The following is a 20,328-nucleotide window of genomic DNA, read 5'->3' as shown; positions in this document are numbered from 1 at the left end:
CAGTTGTCTGGTGGGTTTCTGTCAGAGATGTAGACAAAGCCACTGGTCCATCAGCTAAGGGTGCATGCATTTCAGAATTACTTGACTGTTCAGACCCATTTAGATTCAATTCTTCGTCTTTATCATGATCCACGATGTCGTCACAAGCCATGTCCAGAAGATCTGCACTATGCAATAACTCTACATCATTGGCAACCACTGTAAATAATATTTCTTCATCATTGAGACTTAATAACTCATCTTGAGAAAGATCTTCTAATTCATCAATATCACTATGATATATTTGTTGTTTATTACTCCATGTGCTGATATCAATTTTGTTGTTTTCATCAATTATACCTGCTTTTTGTAATAAGGTATGCATTTCAGTTTTTTCAAGGAGTTTTTTGGCATAAATATCACCATGTCTCATTTCTTCCTCTATAAGAATATTTATATCCGTTGTGAGATTTGTTCCTAAAACTACTTGTTTTTTAGATGGTTTGTTAAAATCAGACTCTGTTTCTGTAACTTTCTGAATACGTCTACAAATGTCTAAAAATTCTGCATAACAAAAATTGTTTTTAGTTCTGATAAAACATCTACTTTTAGAAAATATATCCTCACAAGAATTTGAGCCCCACGTCCATGGCTCAAATGGTTGGTTTTTATGATGAAGAAAATGCAATTTTGTCATTAAGATAATTGAATGGCCGGCTATAATTACATCATTGTATGTTTGATCACTTATAAAAGTCTTGTCTGTTTTATATTTTGAAAGAACAATGCACGTTTTCCAAAGTCGACAGAATTGAACAAGTGTCCAGGAAAACTTTATTCTTTTGCGGATAGAAAGTTCCTTATTAAAGTAGATCTCATTTAAAATTTGACCTAGATGAAGATACACGATTGTTCCAGCATATTTGTCACCTCCATATTCTTTCAAATGAGATTGCACATTTGGATTGAAAAGTCTTATTGCAGCATTGACATTCTGTTTGTCGTTCACACGTATATCTGTTTTCCATAGACCTAGAGTATGTTTTATTTCTTCTATGTCAGCAAGTTCCATTAAATGTTCCAGCTGGACCAGATGATCACCCATAATCAAGAGTCGACGAATATTCAATAACTGATTTCTCCATTTCTTAAGAAGATGTCTAGGATCTGGAAAAGGACAATCTATACTATCAAACTGATTCTGGGGTAAGGAAAATGTAAAGTCCTGTCGGTCAATTGTGAAGTCATTACAAGCGTGATTTTTAAGATATCGGTGTACGTAGAATGACCTTATTTTAGAATCACCATCTGCTCCTAAACCATAAATATTCAAATTGTATTGTTGTCCCCATTCCTTGGATTTGATCAACCAATTTAAAGCTGTGCCTTGATTTTCACCTTTTACCACTGGCGGTGCAGCTAATATACAGTATGGAATGTCAGAACGTAAAGGCACTAATGCGAAAACATAAGTTTGTTGTGCTCTAAGTAAGGAATCATCTTTAAACACTTGTATAACATCTTCTGCTGATTGAACAATAATGTCTTTGTTTGTTGCAAAACCTAAGAGTTTGTTACCTTTAGCTCTTATTAAGGGCAGAACTGGTGTTGCATCAACAGCAATAGTAAAGATAATTGACTTAATATCAACATCCTTACACACTTTTTTGTAAAATTCTGCTGCATTCCTAAAGGATGTTTCAGTCAACGATGTTTCAATAGGTATGGTCTGTCTGGCCTGTACATAAACTCTTGAAAGGCTTGGTCCTCCAAGATTTCTCCTCATAAGATCAACTGCTACTGGTCCACCATAATTTAACAGAAGACTATACAAGTTCAGTGTAGATTCACTCCAAATTGGTCTCCTTTTGTTCATATTTTGTAATATATCTCCAAGGAAATCAGAGAGACAGTTTTCTTTCTGGAGCAAAACAGAAAATTTTATGTAGACATCTGTATCTGGAGAATTTGGATCTGGTCCTTTTTCCTCAAGTGATTTTATTAATTCAGTTGTTGTAAAACGCTCCTGGAAAAATCTTTTTTTATCAAGAATAGAGGAAAAAATAGCTAATTTGTCACCAATAAAATCCTGAAGAAATTTAAGATTAATGTTTTTCATATCATCAGAAAGTTCTATTGCATTTACAGTGTATGATATCTGTTGATATTTAAATTTCTCAATTTGTAATAAGATTGTTTTCTTTGTCTCTATTTCATTCAACATTAAATCCTCTTTGCATGTTATGTGTTTTTCTATATTTGAAGCTAATGTTTCCATATAAAATCGCATGTTTTGCATATCATTCCCTTCATCTTTCTTATTTTCTTGATAATCGTTTTGAAATACATAACAAAGTTCATTGGCTTTACATTTGTTCATTTCTGTATTTTGTTGGAGCAGTTTCTCTTTCAGCTGCAATTCTTTAATAGTAATTTCAGATTCCCGGTCTATCTCGCACTGTAATTTGGTATTTGAAACTGGAATTGGTGCGTTAGGAACCTGTGACTGTGTCTTCTTATCTTTCATCTTTCCTCCAAAAAAAGTCAATAAAGTTGATTTCTGCTTCAATGAAACAACGCTCAAGATATTTTTTACAGAATCATCCTTTACACACCACTGCGTTTTGAATTTATGACTTTCGGAATTAAAATGACGCAAAACATTACTGAAGTGGTTTGAAGATTCAGTGGAGATCAAAACTTTACATTTGAGGCAAGTTACTGAGTTTTTATCAAATTTAACATCCCTTTTAAATTGTGAAGATTGTATTGCAGATTTCAGCATTTCATGCTTGGATGTCAGGATCAGTCCAACATGAAGAATGACAGCTATAAATATCAATAAATTGAATCTTTTACACATAGTCACCATTGTGCTAGTTGAAATGTATCACTATAGTATCCAGTATTATATCCAGGTTATATCCAGTGGTTATATACATGTATATTAATCTGTTACGTTATATCAAGGAGGTATATATGAATCTAACAAATGGTCAACATCATATATTTCTCATTCATGAGATGAAAATTAATCCTAATTCTTAATGATAATCCAGGTTTTACAACTAGTAACCTTTACTGACATGTGCTTGAGGTCAAATACACTTGATCTGTTAGATAGTCTAATTAACCAATTATATCCAATTAGAAATGAATGGATAGTTTAAAAGATATTTACAGTTATAAGACTAACCACCAGCTTGTATTCTAAAATTTAGGAGATATTAGATTGCAACATTTTATTGATGTTAATTAATCTTTCCAACATATTACAACCTCTTATCAGCCCCCCTGCTGATTCAGATAAGAAAGTCGAATGCCTGGACATGAAACTTTTATGTGTAACTATGGTAATCCGACCACTGACCACAAGAACATTTAATATGTAATTTTTAAGTTATGTACGTCCAGGACATGTACTTCAACCCTCCTTTTCTTTTTCTTTTTAGTGGATATGTTTCTTGTACATCTTATTTATTCAAATGAAAAGAAAATGTCATTTTACCTTGTGAAACGGTTTATATAAATAAATTCATGTTGACTGTCAAACAATTAGACCATATACCAATACAATGTATAATATGCAAAAGTATAAAAAAATATCCTTTAGCTTTAGATATTGTTTTAATTATTTAAAACTGCCCCAATTAAAAAGACACATGAACAGTAAAATATAAAAACCATAAATATAATGGTTTTTTTTAAATATTAATCAGGATACTTATTGTCTTAATCTTGAAATGATTTCCAGAATAAACTTTAAAGTATTAACAGTAAAAAGATAGGTGTTTCATGACTTTATACTAATGAATGCCAACAATTTATCATATTCTTCGTCCTCTTTAAGCCAGTTTTTTTGTACATGTCTCTTTTAATTTTGATTTTAAATTTATATATTTCAAAAGACCGTTATTTTTTATTTGTGTGATATTAAATGTATAAATATACCCTTGTTATTCAGATTTGAAATATAATTTTTTTTTTTAAATAAACTATATATTTGAATTCAATACTTTCAGTTTGACATCAAATTATTCTTCTATTTTGAAAATTGCATTTACCAAAAATCAAATTAATCAAATTATTCCAAACATTTAATTTATCAAAACAGCAAAAGTAACATAAATTAATCTGTTTAATAGGAAATTTAAGTAGTGTGTGATTTCCTGTTTCTTGTGCACATGGGGTTGTATCCCTATGGGGTATAACATGAAAGGAGTCAGTCAGTATCAAACAACCTGTTAATGTGAACATACTACTAATTTTGGAAATTTACGTTGCTGAAGAATATATTGGACCTTTTTTAAAAGCAAAATTTGGAAATATAATTGAAATGTCTGAGCAGGAGATATTAAACGTTTTTGAATGCTCAAATGAGTTTGATTTGCTAAGTGACAGTGAAACCAACAGTGAAAACAATACAGAAGAACTTTGTGGGTCAAAAGATATACCCTCAAATGTGTATGATTGGGACTCATCAGATGATGACATGCCTAATATAGAAATCCCTAAAAGGCAAAAGAAAAAGGTACAGAAATTGTCAAGTGACGAGGAGGAGGGAAACCAGGGGTCCTTGGAAGTGGAGGGAGACCAGGATTCTGTGGAAGTGGAAGGAGACCAGGATTCTGTGGAAATGGAGGGAGACCAGGATTCTGTGGAAGTGGAGGGAGACCAGGATTCTGTGGAAGTGGAAGGAGACCAGGATTCTGTGGAAATGGAGGGAGGCCAGGATTCTGTGGAAGTGGAGGGAGACCAGGATTCTGTGGAAGAGGAGGAAGGAGACCAGGGAGCACCGGATGACAATGAAGAACCACACAAGGAGTCAGATTCAGAGTCGGATGATTCTAATCTAATGGACATTGAGACAATTTCAAAGTTATTTCGTAAAAAATTAAAGAAATTTGGAATATCACAGAGAATGGCAGCCAAGAACATTTTAAAGTGTAGCCAGTCCACCATAAGTGAACTTTATGCAAAGGCCTCAAGACTGAAATCTTCAAAAGAACTCAGTCTTCGAGGCCGGGAGTTGTATGACAAAATGCAAACCTGGTTATCATCATCAGCTGCCCAGAAAGAAACCCAAAGAAGTATGATACAGCAAAGGGGTAAGTTAACACATCTTTATTGATATAGAGAAGATTTTGATATATTTTACCTTCCGAGCCATGTTGGTGTTGGCACTTTTTATACTTTTTAGTTTTATCATATTTAAGTAAGATTAGAAAAAAACAAGAACAGGACTAAATGACTGATGGACAGAGTCACATGATCAAGAACTATTCTATCCATCACAATTTTTTTGCATGAGGCATAATTATCCGTCGTCTCATTGATTTTATTCATTAATAAAAAAAATTTAAAATTTCATAAAGTATACTTTTTTCACCAAGGAATTTACAATATACATAATACTTAAACAGACCTTCTTCTCAAAATCAAAAATTAAATTGTTTTCCAATACTTTTAACATAATTTGGCATTAAAATTAGAAAGATTATATCATAGGGAACATGTGATTGGACTTCAACTTCATGAAAAACTACCTTGACCAAAAACTTTAACCTGAAGTTGGACAGACAGACAAATGGACGGACCCACAGACTGATAAAACATATAATATGTGGGGCATAAAAATAATGATTCCAAATAAGACCTTTATATTTTTATACTGATAAATTAGACATTATAAGAAGATGTGGTATGAGTGCCAGTTAGACATCTCTCCATCCAAGTCACAATTTATAAAAGTAAACCATTTATATAGGTCAAATTACGGTCTTCTTTTAAAACTGTAGATTTAATGAAGTACCTGGTACATAACTCAGGGATGACATTAAAAGATCAATATAGGATAAAAAAAAAACTTAAATCAAATAGTTTGGGGGTGGGGTTAAAATTGCTGCAAATTCTGTTTATCTAAAATCGATTTTTACATAATTGGTCAATCAATTTTACCTGATTAAGTTGAGGAGGGAAAAAAAGGGGGGGCTGTCCAGTGTAAAAACTATGTGAATTAAGTTGTTTATCCTACACTGAACTTTTGATGTCGACCCTTAATAAAAATTCATGTTTACCTAGAATGTTATTTTTTTTAAATGCACAAAAACTGCGCATCTTGACAACAGGCTGACACTTTATAAGATAAACCTAAAGAGACCTAAATTTATTTTTAGCAAATAATTAACAACAGAATATCAGATAAACATGCTTTCAATACATGTGGCATCAAAACCATAACTTGTAATTAATTTAATTTTTTGTATAAGCATACTTTATTTCATATAAAATGCTTTGGTGTAATTTATATTTTTAGGTTTCCTCAATGAAAGTCATTGTATAACAGTAACTTAGCTTCATTTCCTGTTTTTGATTAAAAAAAAAAAAAAAATTGGTAGATAATATTGAAAGACCCAAAATTATCATAAAAAACTTAACCTTTTTTAATCTTTATTTCAGCATACAGTGCTACACCTACTCCGCCAAGAAAGAAGGGATCTAAAGCTATTAAATTTTCTGCAGTTCAAATGGCTGTGTTGGTCAAATTATATAGAAAAGATGACAGACCAGCAACAAAGAAACAGCAACTGATAGCTGAAGTCCTTAATTTGGAAATTCACCAAATAAGGACTTGGTTCAACAATCAACGAGCCAGAAATTTTCCAGCAGGAAAAGAACATTCTTCACAGAACATTCCAGATGATCTTGATATCTTTGTAAATAATTACTAACAGTGAATTTGTGTGTTTTAATAGGACTTAATTTTCTAACTGTATTTGGGCTACAAAATTATTCATTTTTATTTTGAAAAGGGGGGTGGGGGTAATGTATTATTCTTTTTCACATTTTGGTCAGCACTATAATTTTTTACAACCATTGTTGGCTTTAGTTTTTGGGACAGATTATATTCATTTTTTATCCTGCAATGGGTAAAATAATTACTTACAGTGTATTTAATTTCCTAACTGTATTTGGGTTACAAACAATTCTTTTTTATTTTGAAAAGGGGGTGGGGGTAATTAAGTTATTTGTTTCCAGTTATTATAAAGTAAGGTCCTACCTCTCAAAGATCAAATGATTGTTCCTTAACCATGTTTAGTTGAATGAACTTTATTTTTAAAATCATCATTTTGATTCATGTGGATTTTTTAAAATCAAAAGGAAGATAGATTTTTTTTTCAATATCTAAATTATAAGAAAATTGTCTAGAATGCTACCATGCAGCTTGTCCACCTATATATTCGTAGATAGTCATGATGATATTATCATAAAAGATTAATAATTTCCTGTAACTGTTATCTCAGTAACGCAACCTATGATCAATTGAACATGTAGCATCAAATTTGATAAAACGAAATTACACATGCAATGACATGTATGCATGTGATATATGGTGACTGTTCCATAGTATTAATGTTGCAGAGATAATTAACTTTCAACAATCATTTTTTTTTCTAAAATGTGTTTTTAAATATTAAAATGTGTTAATAAAAGATTGATGTTGTACTCAGGTGTTGTTCAAACTCTGCCTTAAATCTCCCAAGTGGTCACTATGTTATTTGATCCTTATCTCAGTCTTTAATACTTTAACTTCTTCTCATGGAGGTTATGTAACATACTTGCTGTTACATACTTCCATGGCTATTACTGGCTATTAATGAACAGCAGGGTGTGTGGTTTTATGTTTCAATCATAGGATTAAGTCTAAACAGCATGATTCTTTTTATAATTTAGTATTGGATTCATGATGGCCACCTTTAATTTGTCAAGAGATCAATTCTATGACCTGTACAAAAAATTACAATTCAGAGTTTTTATAAATTCTGTTGTTAAAGGCAGACATGCAAGTTCTGAAAAGGTGTGCATGGAATACCTTGAGGTTAGTGCCGAGCCACACAATCCTCTTGACAAAAAAGCCTTTATTGTAGCACATGTGCTTCCAGGACCAAGTGGTCCAGTCTACGGACGTGTACCAAAAGGACTTCAAGAATTATTCTATAATGTGGACATATTTTCTAATGAAACTGGAACTGTATATGAATTATGGTGGTAAGTAATTCTATGAGTGATGTTGGAATTACCTTATACACTTTGTTAGATAAACCAAAGTGACTGTTGTTTGCTTAGCGTTCAGTGGCTTATGTTTTCTGCATATATTCAGGACAAGTAAATAGATGAGGCACAAAACAGTTTTCATTTCTGAATTTTGCACTATTTGTATCAGGATTTTAACCTGCGAATCTCCCCAAGACAGTGAGACTATATATATGCCAAAGTCATCTTTTTTGCATATCATTCAACTCTTTGTTTTCAAAGCAAGTAAAAATTAGTAATATAACAGCATAAACATCTGTGTTCTCAAAATGGACTATTATATTATATCCAAACAAACTAATGTTTTAATTTGCTGAGTCAACCTGCTTGGAATTTATTTTAGGAATGACAGATTTCTTTAAAACATGTTCAACCCCGTGTTATTCTTTACATGGAGACTTTATTTCAGTGGTTGTTGTTGGTTCATGTCTGTCCTATTTGTTTTATTTAATTTGGGTGGCTTTTTTTTTTATTAATTAAGCTGTTAGTTTTCTCAATTGAATTGCTTTACATTTTTCATGTTGGGGCCTTTTATAGCTGACTATAACATGTATAAGGTACGGGGATTTCTCATTGTTGAAGGCAGTACGGTTGAATTGCTTACAATTGCTTAAATTCACTTCATTAGAACTTTGGTGGATGGTTGTCTCAATGGCATTTATACAACATCTCCTTGTGTTTATATTGTGTCAATATTTTTCAACAAAAAATATACAAAATCTTTCAATAGACAATCTTGAGTGGCATCCATTTATTTCATTCATACTATATAAAACTTAGTAAGAACTTGACAATTTTTAGTTCACAGAAATCGTTTTGGGTCAAACATGAATATATACAATATATGTCGAAAAATATAAAATCTATTTTTATGAACTTTAGAAATGGGACCAAAAGCGAGCTTTTCTCCCTTTAAGCAGCAAGTACAACTTAATTTTATATTTTCAACAACGTAAATATAATGTTTTTATCCTGAAATTTACAACCAACACTTGAAACTTTAGTAGTTAAAATCTAAATTATGGTTTCTACTGGTTAAAAAAAATCGACATACTTTAAATGAAAACCCCAAAATGAACTGGTACGCAAAAAGAAATACCAATACTACCGCTTGGTAAAATATGTTTTGCATATATGGTAAAGGATATCTGTAAATCTTTGACTTATTTTCTTTTAGTGGTTGATAGCTTATGAATAAGTATAAATTACACCCCAACCCCCCTTTTATTTTGTCTGTGCATGGCCAGAAGCAACATATAGAAATATAAATCAATATCTTTGGTCTTGTGTCAGTATCCTCTACGTCATGAAAAATGCTCAATCTGTTATACCATGTTTAGGGATTTTAAGTGCCATTGCTCATTTACTTTCTGTTGAAACTTCCTGTTTCTAAGGTACATCTGACTTCAATGGAAGATTCAATCTAAGTTTAAGAGAAGGAGATTCATGTGGCAATAAATATGTCTTGGAGTGTGCCAATATGACAAGGTACATGTATTAAAAAAAGCATGTGATGCAATAATATATCATTAAAACAAAACTATCAGTAGAAATTATTGCTTTAACAGTCAACGTTCATAGAAAATTCAATGTCCTCCTGTTATAAGTTCTTTTTTTCTCTTCAAAATTATTAAAAAGTTTCACCAATATTAGAAGATAAGCAAACTCATAACTCTTGCCATCAATTTACTCTTGGAAGATCTGAACGATAATCTATTGATTCGGAACAACATAATTTATCTTATAGGAAAATGTTACATGGAGTCTTGGCTATATTACAGTATATTGTATCATGAATGTTTATATTTTAGTAAACCAACCGTTGACAAGGATGAACCAAGCAAGCCAAGTAGGTGGAGCCGAGGAGGAGGGCTTGAGCAGCCTTGCCAATATGTGATTTGGGTTGGAAGACTGATCCTTGAAAAGGTGACAAAGGATTTAGAGGAATTAGATATTCCTTATCAGGTGGGTTTATCTAAGAGAAGGCCCTCAAATTTGAATGGACCAGGGTGACCAATGGTCTAAGTAGTAAATGTTCTAAAAAAAAATTTCTTTGAATGTAACACTTTGATCTGAACATTGTGTCAATCCCAAAATCAGACTTATTTGTCTTGTTTTATAGTTTTAGTGCTTGAAACATTAACCTAGTAAGATCTGAGTAAACCATATTGGTATTATTCATTGTCGAAGGCCATATATATATGGTGACATCAATATCATTTGGATTCTTGTTGATTGTTAGATAGATATTTTATTGTCAAAATACAAACATCTTTTTTTATTATTGTATTTTCAGTTTACTACCAAATTTCTATGGTCGGTCCTTTCTTATGTATCTGATCAATTCTTCATCTTCCACCAATAACATTTAAGATTAAATTCCAATAGTTAATCAATCGAATTCTTAAATTATTGGATTTCTTTCCTCATGATAAATTACTTTAAAAAATCAATTGAACGATGTAGATGCATATATAATTGACACAGATTTTAATGGCTGAATGTGGTAAATTAAAAACACAGGTTACCATATTCCACGAAAAAAAAAATATGCATAGTAAAAGAACAAAATTAATTATACCAGTTCTTATGCCTTATCTCAGATTTAAATCTTCAAAACAAATCTCTTTGTCCACAACCCTTTGTCACTTCAGCATATTATAACTATATTAGGCTAAAATATATCTGACTCATGATTTAATGAATTAAAATGAAGCAAACAGATTGTTTTTTTTTTTTTAATCATATCCATACAATTGTAATTCAGGTGGGCTGACATAAAGTTGCTGTTGCTTTTATACTTTACATTATATCTTTCAGGTTGAAGAAATAGAACATGCCGTTTAAAGAACAAAGAGGACATTCAGAACTTTCTAAATAACCTTGTTTATAGAAAAATATTTGAAATAAAGTATTTTGCAGATTCATACTTTTAAATTATCATTTTAAATTATCAATGACTTATTATGAGCAAATTAGCTGATATCTGTAATTTTTGTTTCTGCCATTGAAAAATACACAGTTTGATTCAAATAACAGATCTTGGCCATGGAGCAGCCATTACCCACTTGGTTGTGTGCATATTCTTTTTTTTTAAGATTTACAACCTTAAAACATTAAATGAACATTTCTTTTGATTGGTCTAGTTATTCTCTTCTATTCCTCTGTGTAATGTTGCACATATGTTAAGTTTTAATTATATTTTTTTTTGTCTATCATCATCAAACTGAAAAATTTAAGAATGTGTGTTATGATGTCAATGAGACAGTTATCCATAAATGCAGTGCACTTAAAGACTTTACATTAATCATATGTGAAGCTCCATCCTTCTCTGTGTTCATGAAATGCTAGGAAATTTGTATTACATTGCAGCTATTAAGCTTTGAGGAAGACAACACAGACTCATATTGTGTTATTAAGTGTTATAATGTTACTTGTACTTAATTTATTGAGAAAAAAAAAAACCCAACTTAAATGATTGTCACTATAACAAAGCACATAAAATATATTATCAATCATTGAAATATAATGATACAATCACTAATCTATCAATAATCAATCACTAATCTATCAATAATCAATCACTAATCTATCAATTATCAATCACTTATCCATCAGTAATCGGTCTTAAATCGATCAGTAATCTAATCGATCACTAATCGATCAAACTCCTGAGAGAGTTTGATCGATTACTGATCGATGACTTCAAGTCATCAATCGATTACTGATCAAATATGATCGATTAGTGTTCGATTACCGATCTGATCGATTAGTTAAGTCTGGAATAAGATAAGTTTGTTTTAACAATGTAAATTAAATAAAATTTATGTTTCTATGGAACGTCAATTTAACAATTTAAAAACAATATATTAACATTATAATAGCATTAATTTTCGATCTTTAGACAATTTTTCAAAGTGTTCCTTGCTATTTTAAGATATAGAGGGTTTGTTTCCAACCTGTTTAATTGTAAATAACAATATTCATGATATTCACCACTTTAAAGTGATGTTTTATTTTAATAGATTGATTTTTAAAACATTATTTATTCTTGTTTATTTTGTTCTGTCTCCAATTTTTTTTCCATTTATCTTTGTGCAGAATATTCTCAGATCTGCAGTGACATCACAACATGTAACTGACCAATCAATGATTAGCATTTGTGTTATGTAAACAATGTTGAGAGATGATGCGGATAAGAATCCTCTAGATTTTCCATAGACTTCAATGCAAATTAATTTAATTGATATATATTGACACCAGTTGAATCTAGTACTTTTACCCACTTAATATTGTTAAAGACACTATATAATGTCTCTATTTTGATTTTTATCATACTATATCCTCAGGTTAAAAAATAATCAGCAATATAAATAATCAGTTATCACCTTCAAATAGATGAAAAATCTAGAGAAATTCTATCTGCATCACCTTTTGAAAAATTTAAATAGATATAGGAAGATGTGGTGTGAGTGCCAATGAGACAACTCTCCATACAAATAACAATTTAAAAAGTAAACCATTATAGGTTAAAGTACGGCCTTCAACACGGAGCCTTAGCTCACACCGAACAACAAGCTATAAAGGGCCCCAAAATTACTAGTGTAAAACCATTCAAACGGGAAAACCAACGGTCTAATCTATATAAACAAAACGAGAAACGAGAAACACGTATATATTACATAAACAAACGACAACTACTGTACATCAGATTCCTGACTTAGGACAGGTGCAAACATTTGCAGCGGGATTAAATGCCAGGATGTCCGGATCTGAGAATGTATTTATAACATACATATAGATGTTTTTGTTTACGCTAAGCTATTTTGTTAAGGTATAACTACCGCCAGATGGTTAAAAACAGACAATTTCAGCAACCAAACCTGCCAGAAGAACCTATGCAAACAGAGAAAGAAGATGACAGTCTCCATGCTTCATTCAACGTAGAACTGCCCTTTGATATTCCTTCTGACGTTGAAGAAGAGTAAGTTTATTTTATCATTTATATTGGCTTGAAGAATGATTAGTGTTTGCTTTATTATGCGTCGTACCTAAGTTTGATATCGTTTAAGAATTTGTTAGATATAGTAGGATGTGGTATGATCGCTGAATGACACAAATCTACATCAAATTTGTATTTGTACGGTTCAAGATTATTACAAAAGAGATTTATTATGTTCATATATTTATACTGTTTAAGATTATATAATCATCAATTATTTATTAATTTGTATACCATGTTCACTTTGTATCAAAGTATTTTTAAAATATACAGCATAAAATTTGATTGAATTTTTTTTTATAGAAACATTGCAGATGACTCAGTTTACGACGATGATGAAGATGTTCCAGCTGGCCCAGTCACATACACTGTCATTGACAATGCAACACAGCGAGGGAAGCCCAAATTGGTGGACAACATTGGATTTTCATACACATTGAAGGTAATGAATTTATATTTTTTTTAGTATATTTGAATAACATCAAGAAAGGAACATCAAATTTATTTATTGTATATGCTTTGAAATTCATTAACATTTTTTTTAACTATTTGATTTTGATGTGTATTACATGTTTTATTTTATGTTTGTAGAATTATTATACAAGATTTAATTATACTTTGATCTTTTTAATTGAATTATTTAATTACTATAATCTGATAATTAAATTAAATGAGATGGCATGAGTAAACAAAGAAATACATTTGTATTTTGAATTATCCTTAAATATTGATAATTAGATAAATATACACATGGAAAAAAGTATTGCAACACCTTGATTTTTTAAAATTTGAAAAATCAGCCTCTTTTATTTGATGGAATATAATAAAATATGTGTATAATATCATTGAAACATAGTTCACGATAACATTGGCATTGCAACGAAAAAAAAATGTTTAAAAAAAAATTATTAATATAACCACAATTTCATTAACAAAATGAAGTGTTTTTTGTACAAAAAAACGCATTTGACAAGTTTCACTGTAGTCGAACTTTACAATGTCAGACATTTCAAAATTAATCTTCAGATGACTGTTCACATCATGGTTGATCGTTATACCCCAAAGAATTAGTACTTTGTGCGCAGCCTCCATTCAAACGGATAACCTCATCTTAACGTCTTCTGATTCCTGCCATAAATCGACTAATTTGTTGCTAAGGTAGCAGCAACCATTTCTGATGAAGGGAATTGTTTATTTCATGTTGTGTTTGAACTGGGGTGTCCTTTCGCTCACTTTCCGCCCAATAGTGTCCCATATAAGCTCAATATGGTTCAAAGCCGGGCTACGATCGGGCCAAGCAAGATGAACCAAATTCCATTTGAACATTGGATCTTCCTCCACGATGCTAATTTCCAACTTTAGCGAGCTCTGCACTACATTGGATACGGAAAACTGTAAGTCTGCTCGTTAGCAAAGGTCTCCGAAATGGTATTATCGCACGGTAACCAGTAGCGATGAGTTGATCTCGAACAGTTCTTGTTAAAAGGCTCTTGTATGGCCACCACTCTTATTTTAGGATTGTCTTGTATGCAATGGGTTTCCTTCTGACCAACCTTCATTATGCTTGATTTTCTCTAGCAAATGGTATAGGGGGTGTTCATTATCTCGGAAGGTCTTTCACAGCTTTTATTGCCTGATTTTTATTCTCAAAACGACTTCAGTGGAATGGTGATGACCAACAATGCGTGCAGTTGTTACAGCGACATCCCTGCTTCTCTTATGCTGATAATCTGCCATCTTGCTGCAGTTAAGAGTTGTCAAGGACCCATTATAAGGTGTCAATCACATAATTTTAAAAACTTGGTTATTTAAAGTGCTGAAAACAATGAGGATCAAAACATCTTTTTTGCTGTTTACGGGTACAGTAGCTGCATGTGCAGATAAAAACTTATCGAGTCGATATTTATTGATTAAACTCAGGTGATACTTAAATAATGTTTAACTAGTTCTATTTTACCAAATTATATCACAAAAAATTAATGAGTGTTTTTTTTAATTCAATTTCAATTTGGTGTTGCAATACTTTTTTCCAATTTCCAGGTGTATAGATAATTGGAATAACTATGATTTTTATGCATTTGGAATAAATATTTCAATATTCATAAATACATTAAATTACATATATAAATGAACATACATGTTGTAACACAAAGTTTATTTGTCAACTATATATGGTATTATATATGTTTAATAAAATATTTTCTGTTACTTTTAGAGCGAGAAGAATGGTGCTAGAATCTGGCAGTGTTCTGTCAGGAACAAGACTATACACTGTGGTGTTATACTACATGAGAAAGACGGTGTCTTCATTCCTCCTTCCATACAGCACAACCACATCGCTGCACCTGGTACTCTGACAGCTGCGAAAATCAAAGTGACGGTAAGGGAGCTACCATTTGATTTTTATGGGGGGGGGGGGCTAGAATGAAATTTGAAAAAAATAGGCAGGACAGGAGTTTTGAGTAAAAAAAAGGCAGGATGAGACACTTGCAAAATAAAAAAAGTCAGGACGACAATTTAGGTAAAAAAAAGTCTGGATAAACTAAAAAAAAAAGGCAGGACCAAACAGAGTGAAAAATAAAAAGGCAGGACAGAGATTACAGCTAAAAAAAAAATGCAGGACAAAATTTTTCATCCTAGCCCCCCCCCCCCCCCCCCCCCATAAAAATCAAATGGTAGCTCCCTAAGATTATAATATTTTTATGCCTAACAAAATACACATTCCAATTTGTTTTTATATTTTACAGACTTAAGAGGTATTGAGAAAAATAACAGTATATATTTATAATTAAACACCAATCAAATGCATTTAAATAAGTTGGTACAAGTTAGCAGTTGTACAAGTTTACATTAGTACAAGTTTTTTTTTAGTGGTAAGAGTTGACGTTGGTACGAGTTTACAATGGTACTGGTTAACTATAATTCCCACAGAGTTCGCGAAATCTTTTTTTCCATTGTGGTCCTTGAAGAAAATTTGCTGGTCCTCACTATCAATTTATTGAAAAATACTAAAATTGTGTCAGTCCTATGCAAAATTTGGTGGTGAAATCCTGAGGGCTGACACTTTTGAAAGTTTTCGTGAACTCTGGTTCGGATCCTGGCTTACTGTTTTATCAGATTCCTGTATCCTGCTTACACTATATATATATATATATATGTAGGACTCGGAGGTGCGATGGGGACGCTGAAGTGCGATGGTCACGCTGAAGTGCGATGGTCTACGCCGAAGTGCGATGGTCCTTTCGCTGAAGTGCGATGGTTTAGCAGGACTTTTAGTTGTTTTGACGTTTTCTAAACAACACGGATTTGCAGGCAGGTGGATAAGATTATTAAGATTAAGATTTATTGCGAACAAAGGAATAAAAAAAAAAAAAAAAAAAAAAAAAAAAAACAAAGTAACGAACAATTCAAGTCCAGAACAGTTTTGAGCATTAGAGGTTGAGGTTACAAAATAATTTATAACTAAGTCATGCTACAAATCATAAGGAACAAATCGGCTAAAAGATGATCTTGGTCTGCAGATTGGTTATCTAGCGTTCGGTGTTATGCCGCACACATTTTGTACGACCAATAAAATGTCTGGGTCTTTGGTTCAAGTATGTTTCACTAAATTATATGTGATTTTTTTTTTAAATAGAATAAAATTTATTAAAAGCAATCATATTTATCGAGTCGATATAATTTTGCTTTATTATTGAGATGAATTCTGCTTTGTAAGAAAACTCGCACTACATATAAGTCTAATTGTATTGTTCTTACAGTATAAATCTTCTGCAACAGGTTAGTCTGCGGAATAGCGGAAAATCAGCTTATTCTAAAGTTTTCACAGAACTCGCGTCACGTTTCGCTATAAGTCAAGCATATATACATGTACTTGATGGCTTTTATTTGTTAAAAACTGTTACGATATTATATAAATGGATGAATGAGTGTCTTATGAGCAATTTCTCGGCTATGATATGACGAGAACAAGTTATATTTGATAAAATAAGATGGACCCTGCGTAGCACTATATAGACCGACACGCTGAACCTTTTTTTTTTTTGGCGCACTTGACATTTCCTCCAACTCGAATCGCGTATACTAAATTAATGCCATCTAGCCCATTTTTTCTGACTCCATACTTCTCGTGCTAAGCGGATGATTAGCAAATTAGAATTGTATGTATTTTTTATTAGACCTGACTAAAAATTGAAACCGATCTCCCAAATGCGAAGCTAGAACGCTAACCACTACACCACACCTCATTCAATAGAGTTCTTACTTCAGACCATCGCATTTAGCTGGAATAAACCATCACACAGTTTCATTAAAGTCAACTTTATAGTTAGACTGACAGAGCCGCCATCGCACTTCAGCGTAACCATCATCGCACTTCAGCGTATATATCAACAAGTTAACGTCACAATGTTACCATCGCACTTCAGCGTGTTAACCAACGCACTTCAGCGTACACCATCGCACTTCAGCGTGACCATCGCGGTTCGGAGTACCATCGGGGTTCCGAGTCCTACATATATATATATGTACGTAAGCAATTCTAATTTTTTTGTCATTTCCCAGGTCCCACTAGACCCCGTTTCCCGTTTTCACGACATAATTATTTGACTTTCATGTGTCACGCTTATACATAATCAGCAATCCCACGTCACGCTTAGACCCCAACGAGACCCACTTGAAAAGCCTGCTCAGTTCAATCATCTTTAAAAATGTCATGTACATGAGGCGTTTAGAGGCGGATTAAGCGGGTTTTCATGAGGCCGGGCAATCTTCTGTTTTGGTACTTTTTTCTTGGATAAAATTTGGTTGATTACATAGGGTCACCACTGAAGTATGACGGGAACGAGTCCCCTCTTATGTAGTCAATACACCCCCCTTTTTATGAAAATTTCTGGATTTGCCACTGTCGTAACTGTTTAATGTGATGGATGCTTTACTGATCAATGACTGATCTGTGATTGATGAACCATAGAATCTGTCAAAGACATCAAATAAGCTATGTGAGAGTTACTTTGACAGCGAAATTGAAAATACATATACACCAATTGGACGGATACATATAGAATAATACATGGCAAAATCCGTATCGCATGCTGTATCACAATGAAAAACCAATTTCAGTCCAGAGGGCCGAAGGTCCCGAGGGCTGATATTGGTCGAGTGGTGATACGGCATGCCATACGGATTTTGCCATGTATTATTCTGTTTATCATATATTTTAATAGAATCAGATTTTTGGGATATCCATTTATTTTTAAAATCGTCTGAAATTATAAGCTAGCATTGGTGGACATCAGCTATTGTCTGCTCTATGGTTGGGTTGTTGTCTCTTTGACACATTCTCCATTACCATTCTCAATTCTATTATGATTTTCCTGTATTTTACCAGCCGACTTGGTTTTTTTTATATAGACATCCTTATTTGCTTTATAATATCCACATCGTAATGTCCCCTATAATCTTATTACATTCTCAATATATGTTAAAGACCACGGGTATTAATTTTTGGAAAAAATACGGATTTTAGTAAGGAAATACAGCAACTGAATGTCATAGGTCAAACGTTGACGTCATTCGAATTGTGACGTCATGCCAGGTATGCGATAAGGGTTTTGCTATGCGATATGGGGTATGCGATACAGGTTTAGCCATGCGATACGGAGTATGCGATACAGGGTAGGTGATACAGACTGGAAAAAAGAACCTTTATAAGATATACAAAATTGCTGTATTTTGTACTAAACATATGATAAATATATATATCTTACCTCCTATACATTTCTAAGAATGTGATTGGTTAAAAGCGTTCATGTGAAGACCGTGTATATTTGATATTAGGTGAGTAGGGAGGCGGGGCTTATTTCATACATGGTTAGTAGTTGAGTTACGTTCCTTTATATTCCATATTAGGAAGTAGGGAGGCGGGGCTTATTTCATACATGGTAAGTAGCGTTACGTCCCTTTATAAAAACAAAACGGAACTGAGAAAAATCTTAAAGGTTTCAACAGACGAAAAAATTAATGATTAGGATTGAAATAAATTCATTAAGGTGGTACCTAACACTACAGGGAGATAACTCTGTAAAGTCAGCTGAACGTTTAAATAACATTGTGTTGTTAAGGGAATATTAAGCTTCTCAATGATCAAAATTGGTGTATATCAAACCGCTATATAACCAGTGTAATTTTTCTGACAAAACGGTTGATTCAATTTTTTTGAAATTTTTATATTTTTATATTTTTGACAAAGGGTCAAAGTAAATACTTTGTCAAAATTTTATGAGAATTAAACGAGCCAATTTAATTTTAGTGAAAGTGTTAGGCCGTGTTCACACCAAACGCCGTGTACAGTAAAAATGTTTACATTTGGTTTAATGTAATGCACACTAGTTTCACATTAAATTTGTTTACATCTATACACCTTGTTTAGCTACCTGTACATAAGTTTTGTTCACAATTGTAAACTATATGTCCTTTAAATGTTCATTACGTAGTAGAACATGCAGAACAGAATTCAAATTTTTTAACAACTTTTTTTAGCAGTTTGGGAACGACTATTTGACTTTAAAAAAAAAGGGGGGGGGGGGGGATTTTTCCACAATTTGATTATTAAAAATCGGGTCATACATAAGATTAGAATGAACAAATATTCTGAATCAAAAGTTTCCGCATACATTATTAGTGTCAAATATTGAATTGGTACCATCGAAAAAAAAACTAAATATAAACTTTCGCGCGAGAAAAATTTTGACTCGGAACCCCCCCCCCCCCTTTTTTTGAAATAAAGTGGATGCTCCTTTCAGAAAGTCATTTTTGATGATTTGCAGTAGTCTAAAAATGTCTCGATTATGCATCAAAAACGGAGGCTGCGACAGCGTGCATACAGACGAAGAAAAAGAATTGTGATGTTAAGAATCACTACATTTCGATCTTTTCTGTTTGTTTCAAATGGTATTTTTTTCTCGTAGGAGTATTTGGCAAAAGGAGGGGGAATTTTTTTGTTTTTTTGTTTTTTTATTTCTAACTGTATTTTAACGGATCTTAAATACTACACAAACAAAGAATTAACCTCACTCTTTTTTAGTAATGCATTTATGAGCGAATCGTTGTTTGAGTGAAGACCAGTGACAAATATTTCTGTCAGTGTGTACGTCCAGTTGATTCGGGAAGATCTTTTCAAATTAATTATGTGTTCGGCAATGGTGATGGTCTTGATATTAGGGTTTATCTACGTGAGGTGTTTTTAGAACAAA

At 32.3% G+C, this 20,328-nt stretch overlaps 2 protein-coding genes across 3 annotated transcripts in view; both read left to right on the top strand.

The window, feature by feature from the left end:
* The window catches only part of LOC143051594 (uncharacterized), a 37,738-nt gene that overhangs the window by 3,030 nt on the left and 14,380 nt on the right, over window positions 1-20,328 (top strand). For both annotated transcript variants that reach the window (XM_076224484.1, XM_076224485.1), the window contains exons 2-4: window positions 12,908-13,057; window positions 13,379-13,517; window positions 15,291-15,455. In XM_076224484.1, the coding sequence (XP_076080599.1) occupies window positions 12,924-13,057; window positions 13,379-13,517; window positions 15,291-15,455 (438 nt within the window). In that variant the 5' untranslated portion in view covers window positions 12,908-12,923. The remainder of the gene's footprint in view (window positions 1-12,907; window positions 13,058-13,378; window positions 13,518-15,290; window positions 15,456-20,328) is intronic.
* On the top strand, window positions 7,727-11,252 carry LOC143051605 (uncharacterized). Its single transcript, XM_076224503.1, has 3 exons — window positions 7,727-8,028; window positions 9,885-10,038; window positions 10,894-11,252. The coding sequence occupies exons 1-3, from the start codon at window positions 7,727-7,729 to the stop codon at window positions 10,918-10,920; spliced, it is 483 nt and encodes a 160-aa protein (XP_076080618.1). The 3' UTR covers window positions 10,921-11,252.

The sequence above is a fragment of the Mytilus galloprovincialis genome, chromosome 11, assembly GCF_965363235.1.
Source record: "Mytilus galloprovincialis chromosome 11, xbMytGall1.hap1.1, whole genome shotgun sequence".
Lineage (NCBI taxonomy): Eukaryota > Metazoa > Mollusca > Bivalvia > Mytilida > Mytilidae > Mytilus > Mytilus galloprovincialis.
Note: the sequence above shows the minus strand (reverse complement) of the source record. Positions and strands in the feature narration are given on the sequence as shown.

What these genes read in the sequence shown, in the direction of transcription:
- LOC143051605 (XM_076224503.1), top strand. Translation starts at nt 7,727, where the DNA reads ATGGCCACCTTTAATTTGTCAAGAGATCAATTCTATGACCTGTACAAA. An exon ending in ACTGTATATGAATTATGGTG is followed by an intron (nt 8,029 to 9,884) that starts GTAAGTAATTCT and finishes TTTATATTTTAG; the next exon opens with TAAACCAACCGTTGACAAGG. An exon ending in AATTAGATATTCCTTATCAG is followed by an intron (nt 10,039 to 10,893) that starts GTGGGTTTATCT and finishes TATATCTTTCAG; the next exon opens with GTTGAAGAAATAGAACATGC.